The sequence below is a fragment of the Sinocyclocheilus anshuiensis genome, unplaced genomic scaffold, assembly GCF_001515605.1.
Source record: "Sinocyclocheilus anshuiensis isolate Anshui unplaced genomic scaffold, SAMN03320099.WGS_v1.1 scaffold122, whole genome shotgun sequence".
NCBI lineage: Eukaryota > Metazoa > Chordata > Actinopteri > Cypriniformes > Cyprinidae > Sinocyclocheilus > Sinocyclocheilus anshuiensis.
In genome coordinates, this window is record NW_015544153.1 from 555,457 (window position 1) to 568,980 (window position 13,524).

General features: G+C 37.0%; 1 protein-coding gene across 3 annotated transcripts in view; it reads left to right on the forward strand.

Moving 5' to 3' along the window:
- Positions 1-13,524, forward strand: part of LOC107695259 (casein kinase I) — a 40,855-nt gene that overhangs the window by 7,177 nt on the left and 20,154 nt on the right. For all 3 annotated transcript variants that reach the window (XM_016495073.1, XM_016495072.1, XM_016495075.1), the window contains exon 2: positions 551-1,329. In XM_016495073.1, coding sequence (XP_016350559.1) covers positions 1,102-1,329 — 228 coding nt within the window. In that variant the 5' untranslated portion in view covers positions 551-1,101. The remainder of the gene's footprint in view (positions 1-550; positions 1,330-13,524) is intronic.

Consider the following 13,524-nt stretch of genomic DNA (forward strand, 5'->3'; position numbering starts at 1 on the left):
TATATAATTTTTTATATATATATAATTCATTTTTGCTACGAATATAGCTTTTGATGCTGACGGCAATAAAAATAACAAAAAATAATTAATCAACTTAAAAATGCATGGTCATTCAGGATTTGTGTCTGTACTTCGATACGTCTGTACGTATCCCATGATTCCTCTGTTCCTCATATGTTGCATGTTTATTCATTGGTAGTAGAGGACTTACTTTAAAAATGCATGGAAAAGTTTAGAATTTCTAACACATATTAAACTGTAAGATTTTGTATAGTTTTTGTTTAAATGTAAAAATGTATTGTATATTGTATTTTATTTATTTATTTATTTTTTTGCCATGATTATTAAAACTTTTAATGCTGATGTGGCATTTAAAAATACATAAAAATGCATTGTCATTAAAATGTAACATTTAGTGAGAGATGTACATAAATGAAATCTGTCTTTGGTCTGGCTCTGTGAATTTTAATGACTGGTATATAAGGAAGGTGCATGATCGATTTATTGATTTTAACTGGTTTTCTACTTCTCTTTTTTAATTGTCTTTCAGGCATTCAGAGAAAGACGGACTATACCGCTCAAACCTGTTAATGCTGGTTCTGTCTGAGTCTGCTTACAGCAGTGTTAGAACATGAAGAATGTTCACTATAATACCCAAGACTGACTTCAACAAAACCATGAGGAGCACAAGGGGACGTTCACTTGTTTGGTTCCACTAGCAGGAGTTGTGTATGTCAGTGTTGAGGAGCAATTGTGGGTGGATGTGGGAGAGTGTGCGTGTGCGTCTGTATGTGTGCGTATGCTAGCATAACCTGCCTGCTTCAGGCAGTGACATGCTACTCTGAGGGCAAACGTACAGTAAAGGAGACCCATCCACCGAAGGATTAATGCAGGGACAACACTTTTGGTGATACCTATCACATCTGCAGAAGACATCGGTTTCTGCTCTTCAAAAATAACCAGTATATAGATACTTTTAAACCCCTTCACCCATTTGTCTTTTCGCCACCATCCCCACACGTTTCCTGGGGGTTGTTTTGAAACTTCTCTGTTTTGCATGGCAGGGGAGTAACCGTGGAGAGGCCAGGGTATCACAAGCTTATGGATTTTGAGAAAAGAGGTGGGAAGGGAGAGACAGAGGAAGGGAAAAGGATGTCAAAAACAGCTAGTAGTAGGACTGGACATGGGGGCCGGGGAACGGGGATCAATTCTGGGGTCCTTATGGTTGGTCCCAACTTCAGAGTTGGGAAGAAGATCGGCTGTGGAAACTTCGGTGAACTGCGGCTAGGCAAGAACCTCTACACAAATGAATATGTGGCCATCAAACTGGTGAGTGCTCTTGTGCAAAGACGAATACTGAAAATGTCACATCCTCCCATGTTTACGACAATATTATAGTTTTTATTAATTGTATAGATTTTATATAAATTAAGAATGAATTTAAAAGTTACTTTTGTGGCTTTCGATGCAGCTTTGGAATACATTTTAGTGATAACTATTTAAATATTACACTAGGCAAGATTATTTACTAGACTTTCTTTCCGAGTTTAGCCTCTAGATATTCATTTTTACAGTTCATATAACTCTGTTATTACAATGGGTTGACCCTATATTAAAATTGTATGCAGTATTGCTGTCCACAGCAACAAGTTACTTCAATGTAGCTAGTATAACTTCAGACACAGATTTGGGTAATTGCTAATGAGGAAAGCACACAGATGGTCCCTGTTTTAGAAAATGCAATAAATCATTATAACTGTTTGTTGATGTTTGCTCGATTTTTATTTCCTCTTAATGAGCGAATAAGACGTTTATTGATGGGTGGCATTATGGAGTTTTCATTTGCGAGAAAGATGATACCTATTATTTTTTTTACATTTTGGTAACTTTGGCTGGCTGTCAGTGTAAGGTAGAAACCAGAAAGTCTTTTCTCCATGCAGAGTGAAGTTAATCTGAACTACGTTTTTGGCTAATTTTGGGCCACTATGATAAATGCAAGTGAGTTTAAGGCTTTGTTTGTAAACAGGTAAACTATTCTTCCATACAACGCAGTAAAGTATGGACTGACCTTGCAGTGAGTGGTCATTATGACAAGGGCTGGATATCATTCAAAGATTTTCGATATCAATACCGATACCTTGAATTCGATACCGGTTCCCTGAACCATACTTTTTTCGATACCAATTTGATGAAATCCTTTTTAACAAGATTACATGACACATCACCTCAAAAAACATTTTGGTTTTATTTTTCAGCTAATTGACATTTTTTCAGACTCAAAAGCTGATCTCCTGAGCCACTGCACAAAGGAACAAAAAAAGCACTAAGGAACAAAATATAACCAACACAATAAATCAGTGTTTATCACAATAAATATTAATTAAGTTCAAATAAAACACATAGCTTAGACAGAATCAGCATTTCTATTCATTTTCCACTGATTTACTGATGAGCATTAGCTGCTTCCAGTGCTGTCTGCCTGCGTTTTCTCTTCCGCGATCGCTGTTAGGACTAAGATGAAGCTCATTCGCTGCTCAACTGTCAATCATATTAGATATTATGCATATATAACCCACCCTGTCTGGAAAAATGAATCATCATGAATGATGACAAACATCCATTTAACTTCCGCGTTCAGTTCTATACATAAGAAACCCAGGAAAACATTTCCACAGATGAAACATGAAGCTAATAAACACATGATTATGACAGTATATGATTTGTATGTGATTTTCATGAGATTCTGTCTATTTTCATAACAATACAGGGTGTTTACATGAGAAATGCTAAGCAGGTGTAGCGATTAGCTTGGTATAAAAGGCTACAAATAGCATATTTCAGCAAAATGATATGGCCAAAACACACATTAGACCGCGATCGGAAGTTATTACATACACTCGACGGTGGTTTTGAGTAAAAGCGTAGTATAAATCTTATGTAGCATAATGCTATATTATGCACGAATGGTCACACAACACACGTTTTCGGTCGTGTAGTGTGTGGACGGCGATCTTTTCTGAAACGCCAGTATGGACGAGGATCGTTTTAAAACGAAAACACACTAGTGTAAATGTAGCCTTACATCTATGGGGGTCTGACGCTTACACACTACAGCCTCACGTGTGAGCCATGTCTCTGGGCGGAACCGGCATAAACTAGTGTTTTTTCCAGGATGCCTCACCAGAGCCAATCACCAGCACTTGATTTAGGCACATCAAGCTTGCTGCATGCTTACTGACTAACTGAAGTTTACCAGATTAACCCCTTAGATATCGAAATTTGGTACCGAATGACAAGACATTTTTCAATACTCGATGGTATCGAGGCAATTTGGTCAGTGCCTAAAAAGTATCAAAGTCGAAACCCAGCCCTAATTATGATGTAACTCCTCACACTCTCTGTGGGCTCAATTTGGCCTCTAAAACATGAGTAAACATGACAAGAGCCTAGGAAATAGGCACCCAAAATCCGTTTTTATTCCAGGATACTTCTGTCAGATGTGTGAAGAGATTTTGCTGTTATAGATAACTGGATTTCTTCCAATATTCATTCACGTATCTGTACTTGGCTCAACAGCACAAGGGAAGTCTGAAACATGTTCAATTTGTGCTACACCCAAACAGAAGCTCAAAGTACAGGGCTATTTAAAGTCCATGTTGTGTTTTATTATTTGATGGGAGTTTTATAGGGTACATTTTAAGCTGTTGATGGGAGGTCCTGTGTTCTGGGAAATGACCGTCGAGTAATTTGGCACCATGAGAAAGGGATTGTCATAGATAGCATGTGCACACTTATTCGCCCTCCTCCCTGGATCCTCCAGTGAAGGATATGATTGTCTTTGCATCAGTAACGTCAAAGGCTTCATTATCTTTGCATTGTTGCCTATCAAAGCGCTTTTTAACTGCTTGATATGAAGTCAAGCACTGTAATTTTAGTGCTAAAATTATTTAAAATGATGATGCATCCATGCCACTGCGTTTCTGTCCAATTTTTCCATCTGTTACATGGCTGGAATAGGGCTGGGCAATGTAGCTAATAAGAAAAGCTTAATATTTATTAGCCTTTCAACAATACTTTTTGTTTATGTATGTCTTTACTCTAAAATACATGCATGTTTGTTATACATGTTTGTATAAATGGATAAATTTAATAACTAAAACGGTAAAATTCTAGTTAAAAATACTGTTTTCACTAAATGAACACACTGAACTAAATGAAAATATTTAATTGTTCTTTTAAAAGAATGAGTATATGATAGTTTAATAAAATAGTGACTAAGTTATTTTACATTATTTGTACCTAGATTTTTACTAATTTAAATGTATCTATCAATATACCAATACATACGGTAATATAAATAAATACGGCAATATTTACTTGGTGTATGTTTTTATTAAAAACATACCCTATTGTTCAAAAGTTTGGATTCTTTTTTTTTATGTTTTTTTTTAAGTATCTTATGCTCATCAAGACTGCATTTATTTGATTAAATCTACAGTAAAAACAGTAATATTATGAGATAATAATATTATTTAAAATAACTATTTTCTGTTTTAATACAATTCAGAATGTAATTTATTACTGTGATGGCAAATTTGAATTTTCAGCAGCCATTACTCCAGTCTTCAGTGTCACATGATCCTTCAGAAATCATTCGAATATGCTACATCTTATTGTTATCAATGTTGAAAACAGATGTGCTGCTCAATATTTTTGTGGAAACTGTGATACTTTTTTTCAGGATTCTTTGATGAATAGAAAGTTCAAAACATCTTTTATATTAAATAGATTTTATGTAGCGATGTAAAAGTATTAATTTCTTAAAAAAAAAAAAACTCTTATGAACAGTTGTGTATGTGATACAAAGACTAATAAATGTTATTATTTATTAGTTTATTTCTAAATAAAAAATAAGCCCTAGTTTTGATATTCAGGGATTTGTACTAAAGCGAACTCAGAATGTTGCATGTCTGTTTTTCACTGAGCACTAAAACCTCAAGACACCCACAGTCCTCACCAGCTGCCTTCTGCTTATTTAATGAGTCTACCGCAAGTTCGTGCTATCAGTTAAACATTCTTGTTGCTTGATCGTGGCACACATTTGATACAGGTTGAAAATTAACTGTCTTAATGTTCAGGATTAGCTTAAAGCCCCATTTCTGAGAAAGTATTAATTTCTAAAAAAAAAAAAAACTCACTGTACCCAAACTTATGAACAGTTGTGTATGTGATACAAAGACTAATAAATGTTATTATTTATTAGTTTATTTCTAAATAAAAAATAAGCCCTAGTTTTGATATTCAGGGATTTGTACTAAAGCGAACTCAGAATGTTGCATGTCTGTTTTTCACTGAGCACTAAAACCTCAAGACACCCACAGTCCTCACCAGCTGCCTTCTGCTTATTTAATGAGTCTACCGCAAGTTCGTGCTATCAGTTAAACATTCTTGTTGCTTGATCGTGGCACACATTTGATACAGGTTGAAAATTAACTGTCTTAATGTTCAGGATTAGCTTAAAGCCCCATTTCTGAGTTTCTAGTCTTGGGCATGTTCATGTCTACTCTGTACCACACTCTGCTCACAAACAGCTCACCAAACATGAGACCCGGTGAACCAACCCAGTGCCAGTTTACTGTAACACATGTTTTGAAAATTGATAAACACTGAAAAGTTCATTGTTTCTTTTTAGCTTGTATAGTTTGTAAGTTTTTTTGTGAGACAGCTGCACCTGGAGCAAAGGTGAACTTCGCTGTCACGGTTTCCTAACATATGAGAAAGAAAAGAGCCACAGTCAGGCTCTGCCCTCTGACAAAATCCCTAGAACAGCATTAGTGGGAGAAAGGGGGGGTAAAGAAAGGAGGAGAACTGGAGAAACAACAGTAGTTGGAGAGAGAATAAAGCTGATAAAAGGTTCTCTTTGTTCCCTGGTTCTTGTCGACACAATGCTCCAGTCAGTCCATACTGAGAGGCTCACCAGGGACCCAGAACAGAGCGGAGGAGTTGAAACGCTACGTAGTTTCTCTCGCTCTTTCTCACACACACTTGTGCTGGGGATCCCAGTTGTGTAATACATATATGACAACTTCCAACCAGCTACATTGTAGTAATACAAGAGCTCTGGCTTGTTTATACATGTGTCCACAGATCTCGCTGTGTGAGAGATTCTGTGATTTCACTTTTTCTTCTGCAATTGGAGTCCTGAGCCCCAACCATATACAGTCTCTTTCATTCTGCTCTCATTCATCCATTTATCATTTGAGATTGAGAGCTTGGGACTGTGAGAAATGGACATGTTAGCAGGAGGAATGGATAAATTGGCACAATCTCTAGGCAAGAATAATGGTTTTGTCATGGTGTCCATTAACACTTGATTAATAATGAAGCACTGTATCTCTCTTGCAGTGATCGACAGCTTCCATCACATGATTGACAGCAGCCAGGCTGCTCCGAGAGAGTGAAATTCACAGCTGAATGAGACATTCTTCCCTCTGGGGATATGACCAAAGTGTAATATCACAGTGTGAGTAATTGTATATCATGACAGGGCCGTTGCTTAAGTTCACAAGCCCAGGACAAAATTTGTATGGGTTGGCATCCATTCTACCTCTGAGTCTATTGCCTGTCCCTGCATCCCTCTTGTTACTTATGAAGAATATGGGAAATAAATGTGTTTAAAGTATGTTTATCTTTGGAGAACAGAATAAGATGTTGATTGTGGATGCATCCTGAAGAATATGCAATGAGTTGTCTATAATGTCCTTTCAGTAAGCAGAAGATTGATTTAAACAGAGTAGATTAGGCCTGTCACATCTGCTCCTAAACTGCATTGCGAATGATGGCCTGCTCTGGAATCCTCTCTCATCTCCCTCAGGCTGCTCACACTAGTGACAGTGGTACCAGCCTGTGTATGAAGCTCTGCTGTTAGACCTCTGCAGCTGTTCTCACTCCATCTGGGATTCTGAAATCTGATCTGAAATCGAGGGGTTGAAGGAGCGGGACACAGACCAGCTGTTTCTGTCATATCCAGACTCCTCGACACCTTTGCCCATAATTACTTCATAAATACTGTAGTATCATGTGCTTATTTTGGCTTCACGTATTGGTGATAGAAACAATTCATTTGGGTATTTGTACCAAAATGTATATATTTGACATGAATTTGACCTATTTGCTTACTTAATGTCCGTGTTATTGTGCGAGGATGATCAGTGCATGTTAGTCTCAAGAAAAAAGTTTTTAATAATCTTTCAAAATGTGTTTTCTGCTGATGTAACTGAGATTTTAATAACTGGTTTTATTAACAAAAAGTATCATCATGATCCAATCAAATACATATGAATATTCTTTTTTTTCCATTGAATTTGTTTTGTTAAAATAAATTCATCAAAACATACATACACCATTGGCGTTGCAGATGGTCCTTGGGGCCCAGACGTGCTAGTTAATTTAGTTCGCTGGCACATTTTAGTGAATGTTGTTTATGCACCTTCTCAAGCGCCTTCTGCAAGAATTTTTTACTTTTTGAGTCCACTTGTGTGGTTTGTTCTGTCATTTCAGAGTTACCAATTTATTCCAGATGATTAGCTCCCTAAAAATGTCATCACATGTAAACACTGAGGCTGGTTTCCAGGGCACAGATTACATATAATCTCCACCTTGAAGGTTATGTGGACAATCTCACAAATTGTACGGTATTTCAGAGCAATACATAGCTAACTGCTGTGAAATCACTCCTCTGTCCAGTGTTGACCTGTGTAATCTTTGAAATTAAAAATATATTCGACATGGCATCCTGTACATATACTAACTTTCAGTAAGCAACCATTTCATAATCTGTTGCTTATTATTGACTAATTACAAAGGTAAAAGATAATGTTCATTGCAAAGCTCATCATAAAACAACTCACACTGTATGTGTTTTTGTAATTAAGTAATGCCTGTAGCCAGTGATACTTTATTCTCCATGTTAAGATGCACTAAAGTCCTCTAATGCAGCAGATGATATCATCGATTACAACTGACTGACAAGGATTAACTCTGTTCAGCCTTTCACAGTCGATTTTTTTTGGATTATATGTTTCATAATGGCTTGGGTGTAAAGGCACAGTGCATCACATTAAAATGAGATCATGGACTCCTGAATTATTTCTGCACAGTGGATTTGCAGAGTATCATCTCTCAAGCTTTTTAATGACATTAAAGCTTCAGTTTGTAGAAATGCTTTTCGTGGTTGTCCCCTCTTGCTTGCCTACAGTTGTGTCATTTGGGGAGACTGTACATTCATACTCAAAGCTCAGTCAGTTGGAAAGTCAAAGAGGAACTGATTTTGGACTAGTTGATTTGATCTCAGTTGCAGTACAAAGATGGGTCGTATATTATATAATAATATAATCAAGTGTGGATGAAATTAGGGGTGCTCCGATTGATCAGCTACCGATCACTATCGGCCGATAATCGCTTTGGGATGTTTGATCGACGGTCTCTAAAAAGACAGATCTCAAAAAAAACGATCTCGAGCTGATGACGCTAATGCCGTCAGAGGTTTGGCACGACGTGCAGCGGCACCGTCTGTCCGGCGCAGGTGAAATAATTGTAATGCTGAAGGTGAGGTACAGTACATATTTCTTCATTAACTTATAACGTAGCTAATTTGAAAACTTTCTGAGAGACAATTTTACAAACAGGGTGAGTGAATCACTGTGTGTGCTCTCTCAAAATGCACAAATGGCTTCAAATCAAATCGCATCTGCACTATAAGCGAGCTGCACTCTGCACAGTTGACACAGGAATTGTCACTTGCACAATCGAGGCAGTGTCACATCGTCACTAAAGTTTATAAACTGCATTACTTTTAAATTCTTACCAGTGTTTAACCATTCAGCGCTTGCGCGCTCTCCTGGAGACCGTGCACTCATGCACACTCGCAGCACACACACATAATGCCAGGTAGTGGTACCAGTCTGTGTATGAAGCTCTGCTGTTAGACCTCTGCAGCTGTTCTCCCTCCATCTGGGATTCTGAAATCTGATCTGAAATCGAGGGGTTGAAGGAGCGGGACACAGACCAGCTGTTTCTGTCATATCCAGACTCCTCGACACCTTTGCCCATAATTACTTCATAAATACTGTAGTATCATGTGCTTATTTTGGCTTCACGTATTGGTGATAGAAACAATTCATTTGGGTATTTGTACCAAAATGTATATATTTGACATGAATTTGACCTATTTGCTTACTTAATGTCCGTGTTATTGTGCGAGGATGATCAGTGCATGTTAGTCTCAAGAAAAAAGTTTTTAATAATCTTTCAAAATGTGTTTTCTGCTGATGTAACTGAGATTTTAATAACTGGTTTTATTAACAAAAAGTATCATCATGATCCAATCAAATACATATGAATATTCTTTTTTTTCCATTGAATTTGTTTTGTTAAAATAAATGTATTTATGGAACTATAATGTTTAATGTTGTCTTTTAATTGCTAATTGCTTTAATTTAAAAAAAAATATTTTGCAACTTAAATTACTAGTAAAAGTACGTTTGAGGTCACAATATTGACTAGATGTAAATAATTGTTTTATTTATTTATTTTAAATAAACTGTTCTTTTTAACTTGATTCATCAAATAATCCTAAAAAAGTATCACAGGTTCCAAAAAAATATTAAGCAGCACAACTGTTTCCAACATTGACAATAAATCAGCATATTAGAATGATTTCTGAAGGATCATGTGACACTGAAGACTGGAATAATGGCTGATGAGGCCGATAATCGCTTTGGGATGTTTGATCGACGGTCTCTAAAAAGACAGATCTAAAAAAAAACGATCTCGAGCTGATGACGCTAATGCCGTCAGAGGTTTGGCACGACGTGCAGCGGCACCGTCTGTCCGGCGCAGGTGAAATAATTGTAATGCTGAAGGTGAGGTACAGTACATATTTCTTCATTAACTTATAACGTAGCTAATTTGAAAACTTTCTGAGAGACAATTTTACAAACAGGGTGAGTGAATCACTGTGTGTGCTCTCTCAAAATGCACAAATGGCTTCAAATCAAATCGCATCTGCACTATAAGCGAGCTGCACTCTGCACAGTTGACACAGGAATTGTCACTTGCACAATCGAGGCAGTGTCACATCGTCATTTGCCATCACAGGAATTAATTGTATTTTAAAGTATATTAAAATAGAAAACCAGTATTTTAATGGTAATAACATTTTACAATATAACAGTTTTTTTTCTGTATTTCTGGTGAAATAAATGCAGTCATGATGAACAGAAGAGACTTCTTTAAAGCACATAAAAAATCTCACTGATCCCAAACTTTTGAACAGCAGTGTATATCCATAGCATTCTCATTCTGGGCTGCTGGCTGTGCAGCCTGCCCTCTTCAGCCCATGTCAGCACTAATGATGGATCCCCACCTGGCTTTTCTAACACCTCATCAAAACATACACAATTGGCATTGCAGATGCTCCTTGGGGCCCAGACGTGCTAGTTAATTTAGTTCGATGGCACATTTTAGTGAATGTTGATTATGCACCTCCTCAATCGTCTTTTGCGAGAATTCTTTACTTTTTAAGTCCACTTATGTATCTAGTGAGTTCTGTCAGTTATTATTTATTAATTTATTTTAGCCAGGTTCACATTACTCCGTTTGCAGTGCGTATACGATGTGTATTTTTTCTGCTTTCATGTTAACGGATTAATGCGTTCACACTGCACCCGGCAGTGCGTTCCAGTAGTGTTGCGTCTGCAGCAGTGCAGTGATCGTTTCCGCACCGAGTCTATTTTTGCTGCGCTGCAAGTGCTGAATTAAAGTAACAGCGCATTGTTTGCGGTAAATATGAACATGGAAGTAAATGCAAAAGTAAAAAGCATTGAATAATGTCTTTCTTATATTTATTACGTTTAAACACGTCTATGAAAGATTGTATTAGCTATTGCACTGTAAAAAAAGAATCACAATGCTGAAAAAACATTTTCAGTGACAATGTTTGGATTTGAAATCAAAATAATGGATAAATGTTGTGTTTGTAGTAAACAGCCACGGATCAGTTGCAGACTCCTGTGTGAAAGCACAGTGAGCACCTGCTGCTTTTGCACCGCTACCACACATGAACTGCATGCGCACTGCAAACGGAGTATGTGTGAACCTGGTGTAAAAGGCCGCCTCACATACAGCCCTGAATAAATGTCTAAAATTCCTGATTTGAGTCTTACTATAAATAATTATACATGATAAAAAGAAGGCTTTAAAAAGATCGGTATCGGTGATTGTATCGGCAGATACTGCTTTCTGTGATCGGCGATCGGTGATCGGCCTCAAAAATCCTGATCGGAGCACCCCTAGATGAAATAAATAATGGAGTCTAATACAGCAGTAAACATGAAAACAAATGTCACCCTGTTTATTTGAATAGATGTTCCTGGTCTTATTATAAATGTTTAATGAATAATTAATCAACTCTCCCTTTTCAGCTAATGTCATCTAGCCCTCTTATTTTTCAACCACTCCCATCCTTTTCATGTAGTAGTGATCACTTTTCTTGATCCAATTCCTGATAAATAAAATCATATATCTTTTTCTTTTTTAGTTGAATATCCAGTTTCTCTTGGAAATACATCATATTACAGTAGTAAAATGGGTTACAAATGTATTTGCTGGTTGAATCGACACATATAGACACTTATGTTTTCTACTGTTATTTGACCTTCATTTTCAGTGTTTAGTTTTGAATAAAGCAGTTTGCTGATATACTTATGCGCTCCGAGCGCTTTCCTCCTCAGAGATCTCGTGATACTAATGTAATGCTCTTTGGGCATGTCTGTGGTTGATTAATTATTTGGGTGGAGAGCTGTCCATGGGTATTAATACACTGATTTCTCGTATTTGCACAGGGCACAGTGCTCACAATAGGAACCTGTGCCAGTGCCTTGGGCATCCTGTTTATAACAGTGATTCATGATGATGCTCATTTGCATGAAGAGAAACTGTGTTTTAAAAGTTTGCATGGAATCCACTAACTGTATCGGATCATTTCCATCTCATTAAATGGAAAACTGAAGGAAATGCAAAGTTATTGAAACTGCAAGGTGATTCCCAGATATTTGAATGCATGACACATTGTTGATTTTAAAGAGTGTAACTGTATCTCTCAGTGCTATTTATTTATTTATTTAAGATTCTTAATATTTCATTTGAAGCTTGTTTAGATGTTTACCAGAGGCTTATATCTTATATCAATAAACTTTGCCCCCACTTCCCCTTAAAGCTGAGAGATTTGGATGGACATTCTGGTGTGCTTAATCTGTCCGATCCCTTCACTGTTCTTCCTGGAAAGAGCCGTATGTGTGCCTGACTACTGTTACATCACAGCTCAACAGATGCAGCTCTGCACCGCTGTGTTTGCCCGTTTTCTGAGCAAGTAAAATGAGCTGGATTGAACTATTAGAATCCAGAACATACAGAGCCCTCTTAGTCTCTAGTGTTTTAACTAACCCAGCCATTACTCTACTGAATTTACCTTTCAATGCCACAGTAGATCTTTAAACCCTTTTAAAATTAAAACTTCTATTAAGCAAGGATGCATTAAATTGATCAAAGGGACAGTAAAGACATTTAAAATGTTACAAAATATTTTTCCCTACTAAATGCTGTTCTTTTGAACTTCTTTATTCATCAAAGAATCCTGAATAAAAGCAGTTTTCAAATTATTTTCAAAACTGATTAGTAAGAAATTATTCTTGAGCACAAAATCAGTATATTACAAAAGATTCCTGAAGGGCCATGTTACACTGAAGCAGTGTTGTTTTAGTAACAGTGAGAAACTAATATAATTGTTGTTAATATTTTAAATCGGTTTTTATTTTTATATTTCATTTGAATTCTTGTTAAAGTTTTAGTAATTTGTTGTGTTTTTAAAATATGTCTCTATGGCCACGTACACACTGCAAGTTTCAGGAGTGACAACTGTATTTAAATGCGGGAGTGAGTCCTGAAAATGATCTTATTCCATGGTCTGTCTGAATACTGGATTCTGATTGGCTGGCAGGTATGCAGTAAAACCGTTTAATGCACAGGTAGTTCCAAGTCAGTTTAATCACCGTTCTATATTAATGCGCTGCTTTAATTGATGCACACTAACCAACAAGCATCACTCACACACACACACACACACACACAGAGAGAGAGAGAGGTCAGAGATCGCTGATTGCGCTGCACACACACAAACTTGTTGTCAACGCTTCCCCGTGATTTTCATGAATAAAATAGCCTAGATACTAGATCGCTACATTATATTCCCCAGCAACGAGGTGGTAAAATCTCTGTTTTGAAGTAATTGTTTGTACAGAGAGACACGCAGCACGCAGCTACACACAACTGTCATCTCTCTCTGTCTCTCTCTCTCTCTCTCTCTCGGCTAGCCGTGCATTAAAGGATTTAAATGCACTTCGCTTCGCGTTGGGCGGTTCTTTGCCTCCACGTCGTGCATTTAAAATCCTTTAATGCATGGCTAGC